Source organism: Ailuropoda melanoleuca, chromosome 8, assembly GCF_002007445.2.
Source record: "Ailuropoda melanoleuca isolate Jingjing chromosome 8, ASM200744v2, whole genome shotgun sequence".
Taxonomy (NCBI): Eukaryota; Metazoa; Chordata; class Mammalia; order Carnivora; family Ursidae; genus Ailuropoda; species Ailuropoda melanoleuca.
This window is the reverse complement of record NC_048225.1, coordinates 42,949,013-42,973,207: the sequence shown is the minus strand read 5'-3', so window position 1 is coordinate 42,973,207 and position 24,195 is coordinate 42,949,013. Positions and strand designations below refer to the sequence as shown.

General features: G+C 34.7%; 1 protein-coding gene across 2 annotated transcripts in view; it reads left to right on the top strand.

Annotated features, from left to right (window-relative positions):
* The window catches only part of TMEM135 (transmembrane protein 135), a 248,001-nt gene that overhangs the window by 31,956 nt on the left and 191,850 nt on the right, over nt 1-24,195 (top strand). For both annotated transcript variants that reach the window (XM_034666176.1, XM_034666175.1), the window contains exon 4: nt 14,162-14,195. In XM_034666176.1, the coding sequence (XP_034522067.1) occupies nt 14,162-14,195 (34 nt within the window). The remainder of the gene's footprint in view (nt 1-14,161; nt 14,196-24,195) is intronic.

Sequence of the window (24,195 nt, the reverse complement as noted above, 5' to 3'; positions counted from 1 at the left end):
CAAGCTCTTTGAGTGACCTCTGTTAAATCAATTTTTATTTTTAAGGTATCTTCTCATTTAAAAAAAATTTTCATGTATATAAACCTGAAAATGTCTCATGTGACATAATAAGATTTCTATAAAATGCTACAAACTGTTATGTAAATTATTCAGTCAGGTAGGCAGTTGAAGGTAAAGCTTTTGAGTAAAAGAATTTTTACCATCTTGTAAATAATTATTTTATTGCTGGGAATTGCTTTGATTCCATCTTTGTCCCAGAGAGTCAAGATGGGGTCATGTTTTAGTCAAGGGTCGTGTATTAATCAAGATTGGGTCATCATCCAATTTATGAAGATATTTATTATAATCACTGAGCCCACAGTAAGAGTATAGATAGATCTTATCAGATAACCAAATGTTTACTTTAACCACCTGAAGCCACTTTTAATGCCTTCTTGTTTAAGTAATGTAATGGTGCCTAAATTTTTGGTGTCTAAACTTCTGGTTCTTTGCTTGTATCATAGTATGATTGGATTACTAATATTACTAAAATCAAGGGATATTATTACTCCAGCATCATCAAATCAGTATTGCCAGAAACATAGGTTATCCCACCTGAGAGTTCAGCATGTTCAGAGTTCAGAGTGTGGATTCTGAGGCTGTGTTTTCTGGCTGGGGCAGCTGGCTCTGTCACTTACTGTGTTATATGGCTTATTCCTTACCTGAAAATGGAGACAGTGATAATCTAGTCACATGGTTGTTCAGACAATTAAAAGAATTAATGTATGTAAAAGTGCTTAGAACAGTGCCTGACACATACTAAATGTTACATATTAACTGTTATTATTGGTTTTTGCCCGTAAGGCATGAGAGAGTTATTCTGCTGATTGTTAACTTCGTGATTCATTTAAAAATATGAACACTTGTTTTAGAAATATGATTTCAAAATATGTAACTCATACGTGAAACTTTAAAGATGCTTTAAACCAGTTTGCTCCTATTTATTTTAGCACATTTTAGCACTATACAAGAGTAATAAAAGCATTTTGAAGTTATTTGCCTACTTTTCAGCAGAAAATGTTGAAATAGAACACCTGTGTAACCACCTAGAGTCAACAGTTGTTAACATTTTGCTATTTTTACTTATTTGTATGATTATATGTATGTGTGGTTGTGTGTGTGGTGTGTGAACCATCGTAAACATTGTGACACTTCTAAATACTTCAGCATGCATATTTTAATATAAGGATATTTTTCTGTTTAATTACAACACTCTTATCACACGTTAAGAAAATTAACAGTCATTCCCCAATACCGTCTAGTCCGTAGTGTCCCTAAATGCTTTTATCGCTGTTTTTTTAACCATACTCTAGTATTGTGTTATGTTTCCTTATTTTCTTTTAATCTAGCTTAATTTCCCCACTTTCCCCACACGGCATTGATTTATTGATGTGACCAGGCCAGTTGTGTTGTATGTAAAACTTTTCCGGTTTTGTCTGAATTTTTTCCTCATGGAATTGTTTGGTTCGCTTGTGTATTTCCTGTAAACTGAAGTTCAGTCTGAAGACTTGATTATATTAAGATTGAACACTTTTGGTAAGCATATACTTCATAGATGATGCTGAGGCCATCAGGAGGTCCATAGTTCTAAGTAGTTCCAAGTTTGAGTATGTGATCTTTTCAATAAACCTATTATTTTGAGGGAATGAGCTGAATGGATTTTTTGACATTCCACAGTCTTTGCTTTGCTGGAATGAACCTGAGTTGGTCATGATACCATTATTTGTTGATTGTCTAGTTGTCGTGTGTTTGTGTGTCTTTGTGTATTCTTTATCGGGTTTGAGTGTCATTTACTTCATAAAGTAGTTCAGAAGTTTTTTTCTTTTTTTCTTGCTCTGGAGTAGTTTAAATAGCCATGAATTTTTGGGCCTTTGAGTATTTGGCCCATTTCTCTGTAAAACCTGGGCGTGGTGACTCTTCTGGGGGTGGTAGTTCTTAGAACAAGTTATCAGTTTCCTCTATGGAATTGATCTGCTTCAACTTGGAGTTCACTCAATAAAGAGGTTCAGTAACTTTCTCTAATAGCTAGAAAGTTCTATTTTTCAAGAAAGTATTTATTTTACAAAGATTTTTATATTTACTTGGAGTTGTACAGTGGCCTTATGATTTGATTGAATTTTATGTTTTCAGTGGTTATTTTTCATTTGTTATTTATTTTGTGTGATTGTGCCATTTCCTTTTTTTTTATTAAGTTAGCTAGTGATTTTGTTGATTTTTTTCAACAAATCATCTTATTTATTACTTCTGTTTTTTCATTTCCTAATTCTTTTTATTTTTTTCCCCTTCTACTTTCTTTTGATTAATTTGCTTTTCTTTTAGAAACATTTTCATTTGTTGCTTATTTCTTTTCATTCTTTAATTATTGATATAAGTATTTAAGGCAGAATTTTCTTTTGGTAAGTGCTTTATTTATATATCCCATAGGTTCTGACATGTAGTACTTTCATTATCATCATTTTCTAGAAATTCTACAATTTTAGTTTGTGTTTCTCTTTTAATATAAGAATTACTTAGTAGAGAGTTTAAGAAGATGAAATGGCCCTTTTGTTATTAATTTCCAGTTTTATTGCATTCTTATCTGAGAATGTTGTTCATAGTGTTTTCTCTGTAAGAAACTTAATAAGGTTTTACTTGTGGCCGAATTTATGCTCAATTTTTGTGCCTTTTTTTGAACTTTTGAAAAAAAAGTGCCTTGTCTTTTATTAGGAGTTCAAAGAGTGGCAGATAGCCATAAGATCTATGCTATTGGATATGGTTTTAGGTTATATCTTTAATTTGAGGTGCAATTTCTGGCATTAAAAAGTACGTTTTTTATTTTACCTAATGTATTTTGGCTTGTGTTCCAAATTTTTAGTTATCTTTCTTCTTGCTTGCATTTGTCTAGTATGTCTTTATCTTCCTGAAACACTTGATGTGTCTCTCTCACATGCCACATGAACTTGGGTTATATTCGAAGAGCCAATCTGAAAAAATCGTTTTTTTTTTTTAAGATTTTTTTTATTTATTTTTTTTATTTGACAGAGATAGAGACAGCCAGCGAGAGAGGGAACACAAGGAGAGGGAGTGGGAGAGGAAGAAGCAGGCCCATAGCGGAGGAGCCTGATGTGGGGCTCGATCCCATAATGCCGGGATCACGCCCTGAGCCGAAGGCACACGCTTAACCGCTGTGCCACCCAGGCGCCCCTGAAAAAATCGTTTTATTTTGATATAAAAGTTCAGTCCATATACATTTATTTATACAACTGATATATTTGGTTTAGTTCTGCCATGTTATTTTATGTTATTTTTATCATGTTTGTCACTGTGTGGTCTGTTTTATTATTATTATTTTTTTGCTTTTAACTTTGATGTGATTATAGAATCATGGAAAATTGCGCAAGTAGTACACAGAGTCACTGAAACCTTAACCTAGTTTCCCCCCAATGATAGCATCTTATTAACTGTAGTATAACATAAAACCAGGAAATTGACGTTATTGTCAGCTAGACTATGGCCCTTATTCATAGTCACTGGTTTTTACATTGACATGTATTGACCATTACAGTATCATGCAGAGTAATTTCACTGTCCTAAGAATCCTCTGTGCTTGAGTATTCATCCCACCGTCCCCCAACCCCTGGTAACTACTTATCTTTTTACTCTCTTATAGTTTTACCTTTTTCAGACTGTCAATATAGTTAAAATCATACAGTATGTAAGCTTTTCATATTGACTTCTTTTACTTAGTGATATGCCTTTAAGGTTTGTCCATGCCTGTACATGGCTTGGTAGGTCATTTCTTTTTAGTGTTGAATAATATTCCACTGTCTGGATGCACCACAAGCTGTCTTCTGCCCTACGGAAGGACATCTTGGCTGCTCCCAGGTTTCCATGCACGGGTTTTTGTGTGGATATAAGTTTTCAGCCCCTTTGGGTAATTACCAAGGGGTATCATTGCTGTATTATATGTTAAGAGTATGTTTAATTTTATAAGAAACCACCAAACAGTTATCCAAGGTGGCTGTACCAGTTTGCATACTCTCCAGCAATGAATGAGAATTCCTGTGGCTCCACATCCTTGCCAGCATTTAAATGTTGTCAGTGTTCTGTATTCTGGCCATTCCAATAGGTGTGTGGTAAGATCTCATTGTTCTAATTTATATTTCCTTGATGGTATATGTTATAGAGCATTTCTTCATGTGCTTTTTTATTTTAATCTGCAGATGTCTTTATAGTGATTTCATGTAGACAACATATAGTTGGGTCATGTTTTTGATCAACTCTGACAATCTCTGTGTTTTAATTGGTATAGTTAGACTATTGACATTCAAAGTGATTATTGATATACTTGGATTAATATTTACTACATTCATTACAGTTTTCTCTTTGTTCCCTTGTTCTTTGTTTTGATTTTCTGTCTTCTACTTTTATTCTGCTTTTTGTGGTTTTAACTGAATATATATATATATATATATATATATATATATATATACACGTATATATATTTTAAAGATTTTATTTATTTATTTGACAGAGACAGCGATAGAGGGAACACAAGCAGGGGGAGTGGGAGACGGAGAAGCAGGTTTCCCACTGAGCACGGAGCCCAATGCGGGGCTGGAGCCCGATGTAGGGCTCGATCCCAGGACCCTGGCATCATGACCTGAGCTGAAGGCGGATGCCTAATGACTGAGCCACCCAGGTGCCCCTTAACTGAATATTTTATGTGGTTCTGTTTTCTCTCCTTTCTTAGTATATCAGTTATCCTTTTTTTTTTTATACTTTTTTTTTAGTGGTTTCCCTAGTTCTGTAATATGCATTTACAACTAATCCTAGTCTACTTTCAGATAACACTGTACTCCTTCATAGATAGTGAGTGTACCTTACAATAACAATATCTTCCTAATTCCTCCTTCCTGTCCCTTATATCATTGCTGTCATTCACTTATATGTAAGCATGCATCACACACACACACCATATAAATACATAAGCACACACAATTACATTGTTGCTTTTACTACATTGTTACATTATTATTTTGAAGGAACTGTTATCAGTTCCAGCAATTAAGAATAAGAAAAACAAAATTTTTTATTTTACCTTCATTTATTTTTTCTTTAATGTTCCACCTTTCCTTATGTAGGCGAGTTTCTGATCTGTATTGTTTTCTTTCTCTTTAGAGAAATTTAACATTTCTTGCAGAGCAGGTCCATGGGCAACAGATATTCTCAATTTTTGTCTGGTGAAATCTTTGTTGGTCCTTCACTTTTGAAGGATAATTTCTCAGGGTATGGGATTCTAGGTTGGTGTGGTTTTTTTTTCTCCCCCCCTCTCAACACTAAATATTTCACTCCACTTTCTTGTTTGCATGGTCTCAGGAGAAGTTGGATGCAATTACCTTTGTTCCTCTATAGGTAAGGTGGTTTTTTTCCTCTGGCTTCTTTCAGTGTTTTACTTTATGTTTGATTTTCTGTAGTTTTAATAAGATATTCCTAGGTGTCACTTTTTGTTTTTGTTTTTGGCATTTATCCTGCTTGGTGTTTTCTGAGCTTTCTTGGTTTGTGGTTTGGGGCCTGACATTAATTTAGGAAAATTCTCAGTTTTGATTGCTTTGAGTATTTCTTCTGTTCAATTCCCTCTTTCTTCTCTCTCAGCTCTTCCCATTATATGTCTGTTGCACCTTTTGTAGTTGTTGCACAGGCATTGGATATTCTGTATTTTTTTTTTCAGTCTCTGTTCTTTGTGTTTTACAGTTTTCAAGGATTCCTAGTGATACATCCTCTAGCTCAGAGATTTTTTTCCTCAGCTGTGTCTGGTCTACTAGTGATTATGTCAAAGGCGTTCTTCATTTCTGCTATAGTTCCTTTTCTTTGTGTTTCTTGGGAATTTGATCTCTCTGCTTACATTGCTCATCTGTTCCTACATGCTATCTACTTAATCCATTAGAGTCCTTAGCATATTAGTCATTGTTTAATTTTAAATTCCTGGTCTGGTAATTCCAACATCTCTTCTGTATCTAGTTATGATGCTTGCTCTGTCTCTTCAAATTGTGTTTTTTGGATTTTGATGTGCCTTGTAATTTTTTTCTTGATAGCTGGACATGACACACCAGGTAAAAGAAATTGCTGGAATAGGCCTTTAGTAGTGTGGTGGTGAAGTGTGGGGGGAAGGAGACTGTTCTGTAGTACTGTGGTGAGACCTCAGTCTTTCAGTGAGCCTCTGTCTCTAGACTGAACTTCACAAGTATTTCTCAGTTTTTCTTTTCCTCTTAGGTAGGGCCAGGATGGTTAGAACGTGCTGTAGTTGGTTATTTCACTTCTTCTGTGTGGAATTCTAAGCTGGCTGGAGTTGGGTATTTCTTTTCCCCAAGTCAGTTAGGCTCTTATCCTACCCTAGTAGGTTAGGCTCTGGTTAACTAGCTTCTGCCAAAGGCAGGCCTTGTTAAGAACTGAGTGATGTGGCTTATTTCAGAATGGTTCCTTTTCATCTCCCCCTACTTGGAAGCACAAGGGGCTTTTCCCCTGATATTTACGGTGGGACCTTAGTTAAGCTACCAGAGGTAAAACTCACAGGGGTGTGAGGGTCCCCCTATGATTGGGTCCTCCGGAAGTTTTTCACTCTCAGACTTGTCCCACTGAGCCTCCTAGTGTTTGTCAGTTTAGGTTTTCCTATCGTGGCTCTTATTCCCTTTGAGGTTTCACCTGGCTTCTGCTCTGGTAAATTGTGATTCTCTTTATCTGCCTATTGTCTCTTCAGTTTTGGGGCAGTAGTTTGCAGGGTGACCTTGCTTCTCTTACGGATCTAAGATGAGTTGTTGAGTTTCCAGCTTCCTCAGCTTTTTACTTGATGTTAGGACTCAGTGATGACTTCTGAGCTCCTTATACCATGCCTGCTATGCTCCCTAATAACTGGAAACTGGAAGAAAACATTTATTTTTATTTTTTATATTTTATTTTCCAGTATTTTTTTGTTTTTTGTTTTTTTTTTTAGTGCTTGCTCTAAGGACTACAGTAGATATTTTAACTTTAGAGCTTCTTAGTGTTAATACTTTCATCACCTTGTAAAACGTGGAAATGTGTTTAGGTCCGTATTAGAGGCTGCTTGCCATAGGATTTCTGTTATCTCCCCCCTGCCCAACACTTTTTTTTTTGGCTGGCAAATAGTCACATTCTCTGGCACCAGAGATTCAATTGTCCATTCTTTGTCCACGTATTTGTAACAGCCCTTGTCATAGTCCAGTTTATATATATGTGTGTGTTATCGAGTGCTCAATTCTTTTCTCTTATTGTATTAGTCTAGGCCTTATTTTTAATGATTTTAGTTAAACATTTCTTTGAAGATAAACATGTGTTTAAATACAATAACACCAAAGTAAAATTGTGCTATTGATATCAAGAGCTATAACTTTTTAAGACACAAAGAGGTTTCCTGGAAGTGAAGTGATAACTTGGAGTTTAGTTACTAGTTTATTTCCTGTTCTCTTTTTACTTTTGGTAGTGAACTTTTTGTTTTAAAGCATTTTGCTTTCATTTCTTTTAAGTGAGCTATTGCACTAGTGTTTTATCCATAAACATTAGATATTCACAGAAAATTTGTAGGTAGTTATACATTATGATCTGTTCTGAATATTAATTGGAGTGATTTAACCTAATCAAAATTTAAGTGTAACTTTTTAATAAGGATAATCACATGGTTGCTGAAGAAAAATTGATCCTTACCTTGATGTGATTGTTAAGTAGTCCAACCCTTTGTGATATGTGTTGATTTAGTTCTGTTGTTTATTAGGTGATGCAGTTAATACCTGGAAATAGCTTGCTAGTTCTTTTTTTTGGAGAGGGGTTGTGTGTGTATATGTATAACAACCACAAATCCTAGTTTGGGATCTAATTAAAAACCTTAAATTTTAGTCTTTTAGTATTTTCCACAAGGTAGTGACTTATTTTTTTAAAAACAGATTAAAAAAAAATTGGAGTTAACCTTAAAACATAGCGAAGCAAATCTTTTTGCTTTATCTTTTTACAAGTTGCTTTATAGTGTATCTTATTTAAAAATGATACCAAGTCTGGTCTGTGTTTATCTGAAATTGTGCAAAAGTTAATGGTCTATTTGGTTCGAAAAAATATTTTTTATTTACCACAAATTTTTCTCAACATTCTATTAAATATCAAGATCCCTTAATAGATTATATGTAATTTACAGAGGTTGAAGTTATGTATATTTTAAAATTACTATAGCTAGTGCCCAAAGTGAAGTTAATTAATATTATAGCTTTTACTTTAAGGAAAAGGAATATATGATTATGTCTTTAACTCGTGAAGAAAATCAATGATATGTTGGTGGAGATAGCCAGTAGGCAGCTTCAAGTAGGAGTCTAGATTCAGGAGTACTGTGATAGTCATAAAAATAAGATTGGGAGTTTTCTTCTTAAAGGTGATTATTGAGGCTATGTGAGAAGATTAGAGTATAAAAACCCAGAATAAGAAGTCGTCTGAGGGTAGAAGGTGGGAAACAGCAACATTTAAGTTGTCCATTGTGATATGTGTACGGTTTATACTTTTAAATAAAATCAGTAATAGTGTGGAAGATACAGAATATGGAAGATTAGCAGTGTTTTTTTTTTTTCAAATTAGCAACTAGTGGTAGTTCTAATTTTTAAATCTCTAAAGCTTTATTTAATAATGAAATCTTCACTTGGAGATCATATATTTTGTACTCAATTGTGTACTCAGTTTTTCCAAAGCATTTAATGAGGTAAGAACATACAGTGTGATTATACACACATCCACGTATGTATATCGATACAGATACATAAGTAAAGATCTATCTATCTTCATAAGTATGTCTTCATCTATAGTGGTTTGACTTTCTTTCCTTCCTACTTTTTTCCTCCCTCTCTCCAACCTATCCATCCATCCATCCATCCATCCATCCATCCATCCATCCTTCCCAGTCTCTCTCCCTCCTTTTACAGATAGGCATGCTTTGCCAGCTAGTTCCTGACACCTTGTAAGAGGGCAATTTACTTAAATCTTAATCTTATCACTGTGAGATTCCGAGAAAACTTTGAAGTTGTTTCCAGGGCTGCTTAAAAAATTTGTGCCACAAAGAACTGTGATCATAGTAACTCAGCAGGAAGCATTGGTAACATCTAGTTTATCCCTAGGTGGGCTGTTTAGAACTAGTCTTCTCTTTCTTTTTCTAGGAAGTGCTTTGTTTGTGGTTCAGAAAGTTGTTCTGATAGATTTTGTTTTGTAGAATTGCTATGGAATTTGCTTTGATATTTAATATTAGTTTAGATAAGTTAAAACTGCAGGATGTGCAAACGTGAGTATGGATTAAAATATCAAAAATTGCATATTTATTCTAAGGATACTCATGGGATGAATTGTGAAATTATACTGTTGTAGTTGTGAAACTCCTAGGCAGATATGACCAGAATGAGTGAACTCTATACTATGTGAATAAAATACCATGAATTTGGTTTATAAATTCTTGACATCTTCAGGTTTCAGTGTCATGTTATCTTCACAGGAAGAGAATTTAAATTACCTTGTAGTCTTCTGAAAAGTTTATTCTGTATTATCTGCTGTATATAACAGCATGTGATCATAAACTCTTGCTCTTATTTTATCCGTTCCTGTACTTTAAGGCAGTATTTGTATACTATTCTAAAACATTCTGGCAGATGAAAATTTATTCTTGTCTTAAAAGACTTTCTGAGATGATTAAACAGCATCTCTTAGTAAGCCATTACTATTGTTAGGACCTTCCAGTTTGTTTTTCTTTAATCCGTAATTTCCCCTTTTTTGTAGAACGTAAAACATACATATATGTATTTTTGTACAATGTATGTATTTATAGAGAGGAAGAAAGGGACAGAGGGGATAGAGAGAGGGAGAAAGAATATATAAACATTTAGAATTTAGAAGTTACACCATGTCTGCCATACTCCCTAATAACCTTAGTTATGAAATGTGTTATATACAATGTCGTTATAAAGTTTCAGAAGGTTAGCTAAAGTATATGTACATTAAGGTTTCCAGAAAAAGAAAAAAATACTATTGTTAGATACAGTATTGTTGTTAGAAGATAATAAAATTTAGAATTTCAGCAGTGTGTGAAGATACCCTGTCATCTACTGAGGTTTTAAGAAAATTTAATTTTTTAAATGTTTTCCTGTGGGAATAATGATATTCTTAATACATAGAGTTCTTAATACTTTTTTAGGTAGTACCCCTTGCTGTGCACAGTCCCTTAAATTTTGCATGCAGGTTGAAAGACTTCACCCCTTCCCGTATCAAAAAAAGAAAAAAAAGTTTATTTGTGGTTCACTGAGCTTCACCTATCTCTGGATACAGTGATTCCCAGAAGAATGGGAGTATTTGTGTATCACAATGTCCTGTGAAATTTAAAAAGCTGTTGTTCTTCTTGGCCTTAGCCCTTCCTAGTTAGGCTTAGGCCATCTTTTGTTGTTATTGGCACCTCCTCCTTCCCCATCACTGTTGTAATAGTATTTTAATAGGTCACTTGGTTTCCAGAGGGAATTTACTCAACTAAGAAGGGAGTGACCTGTTTGTCTTCAGATCCCGGCTAGAGATAGTCAAGTGGTAAATAATAAAATGGCATTTAATTGACTTACCAGTTTCTTGTGATACAGAACATCCCTGGAGAAGTGATAAAATAAATCAATATTCTGATATTCTGTACCTCCCAAATTGACATTGGAGCTGAGGTTGAAAACACCACACCAGGGAAACCTACCAAGAAGAGTCTGGTGCTATGTAATACAGCACATCATGCCCTTCACAGATACTGTTTTTTCATTCTTGAGTCTATTAGTTCTGGGTTGGAATTCAGATAAAGCTGGGAAGGAGGTGCTCTTCCTCATTATTTAAGAACAATAAAGTTAAACTCGATTCCAGGATAGGATGTAATTTAATAACAATACATCCTCTGCTTTTCCCCCAGTAGTAAGAGTGTGTGAGGGCTTTACTCATTCTCAAAGCACAGAAGCCTGTTAGGATATTGTATTAAACAAGTCATTACAGAATTTAAAGGTAAGTTAGTAATGGACAGATTTTCTGCTGTAGGAGCAGTGCTTTAGAAAGAACATGAAATTGACTTCTGATTCCAACTTGTCTTTGTGCTACCTTTGTATTCGTAAGGAAACCACTTAATTTTTCTGATTCTTGCTTTTCAGTAGAGTAAGGATAATAGTATCTACATTACACTTCATAGGACTATTGAGATGATATAAAATCTTATTTCAAGTATTGATTATACCTTGTAAATTATTAAATTTTATGCAGATGTAAAATAATCTGATCACATCTTTGCTAATAAATTGATATCACTAATTTTCCTTCCTGTTTAATGGCTCTCTTTTGCGATTATATTTCTGTAACACATTATATGTCTCTAGTATGTTCTTTTTTATAAGGCTATGTTCCTAGTAACACTTTGTCTAGTAATTCCATAACCATTTGTTTAATGCCTATTAGATGCCAGGTACTATTGCAGGTGTGTGAGAATGTGAAGGTAAACAAAATAATCTTTGCCTGGTAGTTAAAGCTAAACAGTTATATTATCAGGTAGATAATTTGTTGAATTTTAGAGATGGAAATAGATTATGGAACAATACATTCGTTCACTTCATAAGGAAATGTATAATTGGGCACTACCATTGAAATTGCAGAGACACTTTTGTTTTGGTTTTGTGATTAAGTATATTGTTTTTTTTTCTTCATATGTAACAAGCTTTTGGTAAGAATAGGTATTACTTGAGAAGGATTTAAGTTTTCTGTGTATGTGTGACTCTTGGATGTTGATATTACCCTAATTTTTCTTTATGTAATTTACTTAAAATAAGTACTAGTAGAATATTGGGTTTAGAATTTGGTAGGAACTGATAAGATCCGTAAAGATTAGTAAGAATGATTTCAATTCATTTGTACAAATCATAGACGAGAAAGCTAAAAGATCATCTTACCAGTGATTTTTAAATTCTTTTTTAGAGGAGCATTAGAATTTTGTTTTTTTGCTGAGGTGTGTTAGGACCTGCCGAGCAGGGTTATTGCCTGCAGGGTTTGGTTCCATGGGTTCGCCTAAATTTCCTTCCCCTTTTCAACCAGAGTAGGTCCAATTATATTTATCTGTTGGTGTTAAATGTATGCTTTTTTCTTTAAATAGTTTTTATGTTTAAAAATATAAGGTAACTAGTTTTGTTCCCTCATTTAATTTTATTTTTTTTAAAGATTTTATTTATTTATTTCAGAGAGAGAGAGAGAGAGAGAGAGAGGTAGCGAGAGAACACAGAAGGGGAAGCTGCAGGTAGAGGGAGAAGTAGGCTCCCTGCCACACAAAGAGCCAGACAAAGGGCCCCATCCCAGGACCCTGGGATCATGACCGGAGCCAAAGGCAGACGCTTAACTGACTGAGCCACCCAGGCTCCCCTTGCTCCCTCATTTTAATGACAAAATTAAATTACAGAGTACCAGAGAATTAAAATTAAATGAAAACCTAATTTTCAAACTTCAGTTGTTTGGTTAAATCATACTGCCTCCATGTGGCTTAGGTATATTAGAAATCTTATTAAGCCATTTTAAATAGTGAACAATCCAGATTATGTATGACTGGATCTGACTTAAGGGAGATTTCATTGACAATGTTAATATTAAGACCTGGCATGAAATTTAAGTGAAAATGATTTGATATTGGTACTTGTTTTATTTACAAAGTTTTTTTTTTTAAGTACTAGAAGTGTTCAAAATTGAAACTCCAATTAAGTTTTTTATAATTTTCAAAGTTTATTTTTTAAAAATTTTTAAAAAGATTTTATTTACGTATTTGAGAGAGTGAGTGAGAGAGAGTGAGAGAGAGAGACAGAGAGAAGGAGCAGGGGGAGGGGTAGAGGGAGAGGGAGAAGCAGTCTCCCCCCTGAGTAGGGAGCTAGAGGTAGGGCTCTATCCTGGGACTCCAGGATCATGACCTGAGCTGAAGCCAGACTCTTAACTGACTGAGCCACCCATGTGCCCCATCAAAGTTTATTTTATCTCTGCTCTTAAACTATTAAAACATTAAAGACCTCTTTCCTAAAGAATAGGATATGCTTCATTCATGATCTTACATGCAGTATAAGTTAAATGAAGTGATTAAGGTTATGCCCTTTGAGTTTCTACCTTAACTTTCTTTTTTTTTCTTTTTTTCTTTTTTAAAGATTTTATTTATTTATTTGACTGAGACAGAGACAGCCAGCGAGAGAGGGAACACAGCAGGGGGAGTGGGAGAGGAAGAAGCAGGTTCATAGCAGAGGATCCTGATGTGGGGCTCGATCCCATAACGAGCTGAGCCGAAGGCAGACGCTTAACCGCTGTGCCACCCAGGCGCCCCTCTGCCTTAATTTTCATTAAATAAGTTTGATAAATATGCAGTTTTCTGTAAAGCGAATGTTTATTGAACTTTCATTTGTCCTTTGGCATTAGAAAGTTTACTTAGTGCCCAACTTCTCACTTAACAACAAAGTTAAAACCAAGGTGATTTAGTATGATTTGTAAGGATATCTAATAAATAGTTGCATTGTGTGTGAAGTAAATAGAAGACCTAATTTTTTTTTTTTTGCAATAAATGTGCATTGTTTTGGCCTTGACCTTGACATTTTGGCAAGATGAATTCTTTAGGGTTCTTTTTTAAATTTAGAATTCTCTAATGTAAATGTAGACAAATGGAGAATTATACTTCTCTTACCGTTAATACATAGTGATAACAAAATAGTAATTTTTAAAATAAAGATATAATTGACTCATAACATTATATTAGTTTCATGTGTACAACATAATCATTCAATAATGGTATATATTGTGAAATGATCACTACAGTAAATCTACTTAACAATTACAGGGCAATAATAATTTTAAATAATTTCAATATGACCACTAAATAGAATATTTAATACCACTGAAAAGAATGACTTGTAGAATCTATTTAGATCCAGTTGTTAGGGTACTGAAAACTTAGTTCTGTATAATCTGCCTGTTTTCTCAACTCCTCCTGATAATCGTTTTAATTTCTAAAAAAATGATAAAGTGATTATTAAGTCAAATTGATGCTTAATCTCACTCTATCTCTTTTTAAAATTATTTGCAGGAGAGGGCTGCTCACAATTTATATGGCCAATTTGGTAAGTAATTCCTTTTTTTTTGTTGTTGCTTTTGAAGTTTTCCCATGTGCTTTTTTATCTTTCTTTTTTAAGAAAGTTCCCTTAAAAAAAAAAAAAGGAAAGGAAGGCTACTGAAATTTCAGAAGATCTTCTGTTTCTGTTTTGAAGGATAGTCTTAAATGTTTAAAAGAGCTGTGATGCCGTCTAGTTTATTCCTATCATATATGACTTATTGCCATTTATTTCAGGAGGAAAGTGGTTCACTGCCCTGTGCCTTTTATGACTGTTTTTTTCTTTAAGCATAGATCTTCATCCTTGATAGGATATATATCTCTATGTATCTCTTTCTCTGTATCTTTAATTTCATTTCATACTCTGCTTGTCTTGCCATTTCTTGTGGGAAAATGATTTAAGGATGAGCTTTTGTGATGTCATTATTCTTGGACATTAGAACAACATTGGTCCTATCTCCAAACACTGAGTATATTTAATAACATTGTTAGCTGGTTTTCTAAATTTCGAAGTTTACAGGAATGAAATCAGTGTTTTCTAGTCTGATAGTCTTTATGGTAAATATATAATCAAGATTATATAATTTTCATTGCGAAGTTCATTATTTAAAAATGTATTTATATGAAAAAATTTTAAAGTTATTTACTAGAATTAATAGGCAACATTGAAAAATTCAACTAAGAAAAAATTATTTATTTATCTGAGCAGAGGTTCGTGAATTCTCTAACAAGGGAATATAGTTCAGAGTTCTATTTAGCAACTCATTTCAGGTATAAAGTATTTAATTTTTGCTCTGCACTTGCCATATGTCTGTTACTGTGCTATCTGCTGATAGACAGGATGGAGGTAGTTCTTATACTTAAGTAGTGAAGAAGTCGCAGTAGAAATAATAATGTTTGAAAAGGACTGGAATATAAATTACAGCATGCTGTGAGAACCGTAATAGTGACACCAGACTTTTGTGGGTACTGCTCTTCTTTCTCATTTTTCAAGAAACTAAAAAATATTTCTCCTGCATACTAGAATATATTTGAGTTTAAATGTGTTTTTCTTTCTTTAACCATGCACATGCTTTTTTATACTACCACATGGTATATACTTCAATACTCAAATGCTATCTGTATTTATATACTTACGTTTAAATTCTAAGTAAAGTTTCACAAACTTTTTTTGTGTGTGTTGCCTGGTTTAGGTTGTTAATTCCTGGAGAGACAATCTTTAGCTTTGTTTGATATAATCAATGTTGGAGATTGGCCTTAAAATATTGTATTTTTTTAAGAATAAACCTTTTATTGAAGGAATCATATATAGATTCATTGCAGCTGTGAGAAATAATACAGAGATCTCATATACACTCTGCTCCACTTCCCTTAATAGTAATATCTTATGGAACTATAGTAGTATCAAAATTCTATTGATGTTGATATTTACTGTAGTCAAGATAGAGAACCGTTCCTTTATGACAAGAATAAAAACTTAGTTTTGATCCTTTATTAAGGATTTTTTTAATCATTAACCACAAAATTTTAACGAGATCAAAGGCCTTTTAAACATAGATTTTGACTATGTTTAAAGGAAAGTGAACTATACATAATTCATTCTTGGTACCAATGGTAGCCTAATAAGCTTAATTTTCTTTATGTAAATAGAGCTTTTTATTTATACTATTACTATAAAACTGTTTCTTTAGTAAGAGAGTAGGCGGTGCAGAGTAGGTAAAGATTTAAATATTTTCAGAGAGACCGAATTCAGCCTTAAGAAATAACTTTGTTCTATAACTTGATTTTATTGCTTACTAGACTAAGTTAAAGTTGTTGCCTTATAATATCAACAGCAATATTTCTAAATGTTAGGAGCTTTTATTTTAAAATTATTTTTTGTATTTAAGTATGTATTTCTGATTTGGAAAGTACAGAAGAGCATAAAAAAAGAAAGTAAAAATCATCTGTAATTTTACCATGTAGTGATTACTACCATTTTAGTGTTTTTTATTCCCTTCCTTCTCCTCCAGTGTATATACATAAATACACAAACATAGGTGCACATTCACATTACATATTCTATATAAAAAATTGGGGACATATTATTTTGTGACATCTTTTTTTTTTTTTTTAAAGATTTTTTTTAATTAATTTGACAGAGAGAGAGACAGATGCGAGAGAGGGAACACAAGCAGGGGGAGTGGGAGAGGAAGAAGCAGGCTCACAGTGGAGGAGCCTGATGTGGGGCTCGATCCCACAACGCCGGGATCACGCCCTGAGCCGAAGGCAGACGTTTAACCGCTGTGCCACCCAGGCGCCCTATTTTGTGACATCTTTTGTTACTGTGCTGTATAGTTTTCATTGCTCATGATATTAAATAATCATTTTTTGGAGGGTGTACTCCTACCTTTCCACTTCTTGTTATATCTTCATGACAATGGCTTGGTTTCATACATATACATATATACACAGCCCCCCTTAAATGTTGGCAGACAATGAAATAATAACTGTTATTGGTTAGTAACAATATCATCTCGTTATTTGTGGCTGTGATTGTTACCCATTCCTTAGTCATTTTGACCAGAAAATTTCAAAGGCATTGACGTGCCTTTGAATGAGTACAATATAGAAGAATATGCAGAACTGGCTTCATATTATCTTTATTATCTTTGTCTTTATTTTTATTAGTAAATACTTATTGCATGCACAGCACTTTGCTAGGTATTGGGACACGAATATAAGCCATTATTTTGTCCTTGTAACTAATTTAGTTGAGAGGACAGGTATACCTAGATCTGGATTTAAAATGAATAGGTAATTAATAGTCCAAGATAGTGCATTCATGTCAAATGTATGATAAGACAATACAGTCCTTTGAACTTTAGAAAAGGAAGTTAGCTTTGGGCAGGAGTAATCAGAAAGTTTTTGAATTACATGGGACTTGAACCTTGAAGGAAGGAGGGAACTTGGAAGCAGCTCCATCTTGGAGACATGTCATTGGTGACCACAGGACAAAATTGCCTTTCCAAGGATTGCCAAGCTGGGGTCAAGGTTTAAAAATCAAAAAAGGATGAGAACCATTGATCAACTACTGTGTTAGACTCTGTAAGTGAAATTGGAGTCATTAAAATAAGCAAGATTATATAGTTTCTGCTTCTGGGGGACCTTCTTCTTTATTGGAGAGAGAAATACGTAAACCAGTGGAAATAAACCTCATCTGTTTTTTTTGTATTGATAGTTGTCTCAAAACAGAAAACAGTGTAATGTTTCTGCTATGCAATTTTGAGTATACATTTTGCTAGTTGTGTTTGTGTTAGTGTTGTAGGGAACAGGTGAAGAGCCAGCTACTCTAAAGAAAGGGCATATCTATTAGTGCTTTCATTATTATCAAAGGTCTTTTCTTGTCTACCTTATAGTTACTCTTATTACCTATGATATCTGTCAGTAAGCCCTGGCAAGTCTCAGTTATTAGATCAGTAGTTTATAGCCTTAAGGATTAACTAGCAGTTTTAGTAATTACAAACTTAAGGCAGTTGAATTACTACCCATTTGAGAATGTTTTCTTGTTATGTGTTTGTTAGCAATTTTGGAAGGAAAAGTGTACAATTTAAAAAATAGTATAGTTTTTAGCTTTTTAGAATTGATAGAAAATTAGTTGTTAAAGGGCGAAATATATGAAAGGTATAGACACGGTATAAAATAAAAAATTAAATGTTTTCTCTGGTTTCTGCCCAAGATATGGCTCTAAAATGATGGAAATGTTTTCTTGGGGCTATATAATATACTAGAATCATTTACCTATAAGAATACCAGCTGTTTAGATTCAACTTTGCCGCAGTATTATTTAAAAGAGAACACATAAAAGTTTGCATTGATATGATTTCCCTTTATTATGTTGGTTGTGACAATGACAGAGTCCCAGTCTTTCAAAATTCACCATATACTGCTAACAGTTATTTAAAATGTGATGTAAGGTGTAGTTCATTTATGTTTAGTTTAATTATAGTTTATGACATTTAAAAATCTTTCTCTATAGGTCCTTTTGAAAAACTTCTCTGCAATTTCATTTATGCAACCAAGCATTGAACAATGCATGCATTTTAAATTGTAAATATATGTATTTAGTAGGCCTTCTTCTAGCATTTGTGTTTTAATTTTAAACATGCAGTGTCTGTGATTAAAACATCTGTATTTGATTTTCCAAACATAAGGTTTGAAAATGTTGATTCATACGTTTTCTTGTAAGCCTACTTCAATTTAATTAGATTTAGCAGCTATTTATTATATATCATTATTGTGCTAGGCACATGAGGATACAAAAGAAATACAAAATGGATTGTAAACTAGTAGGAGAACTTTGACAGATGAATTTGAAAGAAAGAAACTGAAAGTATTAAATTCAAAAAACAATTATAAACATCCTTCCCCAAATTGCTCCTCTAAGCCTTCCCTCTGTAGCATAAGACGTCAACCATCCATGTGGTTGCTCAGGCCAGAAACTTAGAGTTCTCACTCTTTTCTTCTCTTTATACTCTTAGTTCAATCCAGTAGGAAGTCTTATTCTACTAATAAAATATATTCTGGATCTTAAAGTGACTCGCCGTCTCCACGGTTATAACGATAGTCCGAGCCCTAACATCTCTTGCCTGAGCTACCTTAATAGCCTCACTGGTTTGCATCTTTCCACTCTTGTCTTCCTGTAGTCTCTCTTCAATATGTGGAAGTCAGAGTCATTGGAAATACAGATTACAGCATGTTGATGATCTGCTTAAAGCTCAGAAAAACCTTCCCTTCCCACTGTACACCAAATAAAATTCAAATGCCTTTCTGTGGCTTACAAGACTCTGACTTCTACTTTTTCTTCTCATTCTTTTTTTTTTTTTTTTAAAGATTTTATTTATTCGACAGAGATAGAGACAGCCAGCGAGAGAGGGAACACAAGCAGGGGGAGTGGGAGAGGAAGAAGCAGGCTCATTGAGGAGGAGCCTGATGTGGGGCTCGATCCTGTAACGCCAGGATCACGCCCTGAGCCGAAGGCAGACGCTTAACCGCTGTGCCACCCAGGCGCCCCTCTCATTCTTTACATTGCCTTTCTTTCTGTCTCTTGAATGCTCGAAGCTTGTTCTTTTACAGCCTTAGCATTTATTTTTCTTTTTGCTTGGAAATCTGTTTCCCTAAATTTCTTGGCTAGCATCTCCTCCTTATATAGTTGACCCATTGTCACCTGCTGAGAAAGCCCTTTCTTACCATCATAGTTAAACAACTTGCCCTCACCTCTCTACTCCGTAACTCATAATCCTGTCTTATTCCGTGATATTTATAAGTACTGAAATGGTTTTGTTTGTTGTCTTTTTTCCCCCTTACTGTGTATATACTGCTTAAGGGCAAGGACTCTTGCTTGTTCATTGACATATCTCTATAGAGATACAAATAGTAATATACATGCTCAGTAAGTAATTATTGAATGGAATGTAGATTGGGAGCAAATACTATTTAAAATGGCAAAGATGAGAGAGTATGATCTTTATATCTGTTCTTATTTCCCTCCTTCCATTAGCCCTAAGATGCAAGTCCTTTAAGCCAACCAAATGATCTTGTTTTCCCACAGGAAATAAACAGAGGAGTAATCGGATCTGTCCTCAGCTGAGTTCCTGAACTAGTACATTCCTTTGTTTTCCTTCCTGTATGAGTTCTAGCAATTTTGGGGTGGAGTCTTTTGGGTTTTCTACATAGAGTATCATGTCATCTGCAAAAAGTGAGAGTTTGACTTCCTCTTTGCCAATTTGAATGTCTTTTATTTCTTTTTGTTGTCTGATTGCTGAGGCTGGGACTTCTAGTACTATGTTGAACAGCAGTGGTGATAGTGGACATCCCTGCAGTGTTCCTGACCTTAGGGGAAGAGCTCTCAGTTTTTCCCCATTGAGAATGATATTTGCTGTGGACTTTTTGTTTATGGCTTTTATGATATTGAGGTATGTTCCCTCTATCCCTATACTGTGGAGAGTTTTAATCAAGAAAGGATTATTGAGTATTTTTGTTTTTAATTTATTTTTATTTATTATTGAGTATTTTATTAAGTTTTTTGTCATATGCTTTTTCTGCACCGTTTGAGAGGATCATATGGTTCTTGCCCTTTCTTTTGTTAATGTGCTGTATCATGTCAATTGATTTGTGGATGTTGAACCACCCTTACAACTCAGGAATAAATCCCACTTTGTCGTGGTGAGTAATCCTTTTAATGTACTTTTGTATCCTATTGGTTAGTATCTTGGTGAGAATTTTGGCATCCATATTTATCAGGGATATGGGTCTGTAATTCTCCTTTTTGATGGGGGTCTTTGTCTGGTTTTGCAGTCAGGGTAATGCTGGCTTCATAGATCGAGTTTGGAAATTTTCCTTCCATTTTTATTTTTTGAAACAGCTTTAGAAGAATAGGTATTAGTTCTTCTTTAATTATTGGTAGAATTCCCCTGGGAAGCCATCTGGCCCTGGATTCTTGTTTGTTGAGAGATTTTTGATTACTGCTTCAATATCCTTGCTAGTTAAGGGTCTGTTCAGATTTTCTGTTTCTTCCTTAAAACTATATTTTCAAGATATGACTGTATTATATTTACTTTGAACTTGACACCCTGTTTTCTTTTTTTTTGGTAAGATTTTATTTATCAAAGAGAGAGTGAGCGAGCAAGTGAGCATGAGCAGGGGGAGGGGCAGAGAGAGAAGAAGAAGCAGACTCCTTGCTGAGCAGGGAGCCTGTTGCAGGGCTGGATCCCAGGGCCCTGAGACCATGACCTGAGCTGAAGGCAGCCGCTTAACCGACTGAACCACTCAGGCGCCGCATATTTCAGTACCCATGTGTGTTGTTTTATGTACTTCCAGTGCATTGCTTTTGACTGCTGCATGGTGTGCCAGAATATTCATCCCCTATATATGTTCTATAATTTTTTTTTAAGATATAAATCATATACCATAAAATTTACCTTTTTGAACATCTATCACCACTATCTAATTTTAGAATATTTCAGACACTACGTTTTACTTGTTCATTCTTCCAGCAATGGATATCCAAATTGCTTACAGCTCCTCAACATCACAATGTAGTGATGAACATCTTTGTACATGAGTGTTTTGTGAATTTTTCTGGGTGTGCATGGATAAAATTTGAGAAGATGGATTTTTAGATCATGTACTTTCTGGTAAAAGGACAGAAAGGCTTGGAATGTGAGAAATACCATTCTAGTAGTTCATTTGGAGGTAGAATTATTGTTACTTTAGGAGAGAGTTTTGTCTTGTGCATCTTTGTCTTGCGTTTTTATTTGAATAATTTGATTAATCATCTTAGGGATTTTAGGATTGGAGGTTGAACTTTGAAACTATTAGGGACTCTGCTATAAATGACTTGGAGTACGACTACAAGGTCAGTTAGACCAAAGGAGAAAAGAGTGTAGTTTCTCTTTGGGTATAGCTTATCATCATAACTAGTCTTCATACAGCTTTGTTTTCTATTTGTTTGAGAAAGATAATATAAAATATATATTAGAAAATTGAAAGAGACAAATGCAAAGGACACCTAATAAAAATAAGTACATCTGAAAGAAGCAGATGCGAAGCAGAATTTTACTAAGGAATATAAATAAAAGAGACAAAGGAAAGCAGCATATAAGAAAGGAAAATGCGAGATACAAAAACAACCCATATATTAAGCGTTTGGCTTTCATTGACCCCTGGGGGGGTTGGCTCCCCTTTACTACTGGGCGGACATGGTCTCTGCTGACACCTGGGGTGGGGGTAGGGAAGCAGAGGCCTAGTTATCAGCTAGTGGGGATGAAAGTCTTGGTATTTGGTATTCTCTGACTGTACTTGGTATTGGTATTCTCTGACTTAGTACTTGGTATTCTCTGACTCTTCCTCATTGGGAGTGTTAGGGTGCCCTGATACAGCTTTGAGAGAGTGGTCATTTGGTCATTGCTAGTGGGGGTTGGACCACAGGGTTGTTTTTTGTTTTGTTTGTGTGTGTGTGTGTGTGTGTGTGTGTGTTTTGTCATGTTTGGCTGGAGTAGAGTGGTTATTGTCCAAAAGTTTGTGTTTTGATAGACTGCATTTATCTTGGTCCTTTAGCAAGACAGAGTAGACTTTTGTCTGTGCTTATTAGCATTTCCAACTTGCCAGGCTTCTTCAGCTGTAAGACTGGGATATATAAGGCTACTCACCACCATGTCATTCTTTGAGTTTAAGATCTGTAGATGGTCTGCTCTCTTTCCAATTTTCAGTCTTTAATGATTGTTTTGTAACTATTGTCCAGGGTTTTTAGTTGTAATTAGTGGGAGGAATAAGGAAAAGAGGTATACTGGATCTTCCTAGAAGCAGAAGTTCTTCTTCATATTTTTTTTGGTAGTCAGAAATAATCAAGCACTTAAGAAAACAAGGCACCAAAATCAAGATCTGGCAGAAACAATAAAGAACAAAACAGACCCGCAGACACTGTGTATATTGGGATTACCTGAAAATGTTATAAAACTTCTGTGTTTACTCTGTTTAAAATAAAAGATGACTTCTGATGCACGCTAAATTGGAATAACAGGGGACAGATTTACCCTTCTGCCTGAAACAACAAAAAACCTGATAATATAAAAAAAACCTGACAGTTTTCAAAACATTGTATATTAAGCAGTGAAGAACAGTGATTCCTAAAAGATTGGAAACTAGCAAGGTGAACCCTGTGATTGCTTTGGCTTACTACCTGGAGAGCATTTCTAGGACATGAAGAAGGGATTTGAAACTGAGGCAGAGCCTGTGTCCCAGAGTTTACAAGATATAGCCAGGAGTCCGAGGAGACAAGGTGGCCAGAGTTTGCAGGTAGGAGAGGAGAAAGGTAGAGAGCTCCAGAGATATGCAGAGGATCCTAGCAAATAGGTGAGTTCTGATTGGTGCATGCACATGAGGAATCTACTGAGGTTGGGGAAAGAACCAGCAAAACCCATTAGAGGGAAGAAAATCCTCTGAGCTCATGCAGGGCTAGGAATGGTTACTGTTCCCACCATTAAGAGTGGAAAATTTCATAATTTGCAAGGCATTGTGAAGAGTTAGAAACATTAGAAGTCATTAGAAGCATTAAAAGGATTTTACCTCAGAGTGGGGCAAAATTAGCCCTAGACTAAATACTACTCTGGGCCCAACTAAAATAACAACACCACCACCACCACCAACAACAACAGCAAAACGTGAAAGGATCTGTTTCCAAATGACTGCATCCCAAAATAAATCTAAAGGAAATTATGGGAAAACAAAAATACACAACAAGCAATAAGGTAAAAGTCATAGTGTCTGGCATACAATGAAAAATTACCAGGCATGAAAAGAATTAGGGAAATAGCCAAGAATGATGAGAGAACTCAAATCATTTGAAACCAACTCAGAAGTGATACCTGTGATAGAATTAGTAGACAAGGACACCAAAATAGTAGTGTATTCCATATGCTCAAGAAGCTAGGAGAAATACTGAACATGTTAAGCAGATATGGAAGATAAAAAAAGATCCAAATTAAACTTCTAGAGATGAAAGCTGTAACATCTGAGATGAAAAATACACAGGGTAGGATTAATGGCATGTCAGACGGTGCAGAAAACATTAGTGAACCTGAAGACATAGCAATAGAAACTCTCCAAAATGAAACACCAAGAGAAAATAAAAACTATGAACAGAACATTAGTGATCTAATGGGACAACTTGAATTGGCCTGATATGCATACAGAAGTCTCTGTAAGAGGGAGGGAGGGTCAATAAAAGCATTTGGAGAATAATGAAAATGTCTCAAACTTGATGAAAACTAAAGTGTCATACCCAAGAAGCTTAATGAAACTCAGGCACCCTGGAAATAGGAAGGAAACTAACCATATCATAGTCATTTAACCCAGTGATAAAGACAAAAATCTTGAAATCAACCAACGAAAAGAAATATTTTATACTGAAGAACACAGATGATGACAGCAAATCTCTCACTGGGAATAATACAGACCAGAAGACAGTTAAG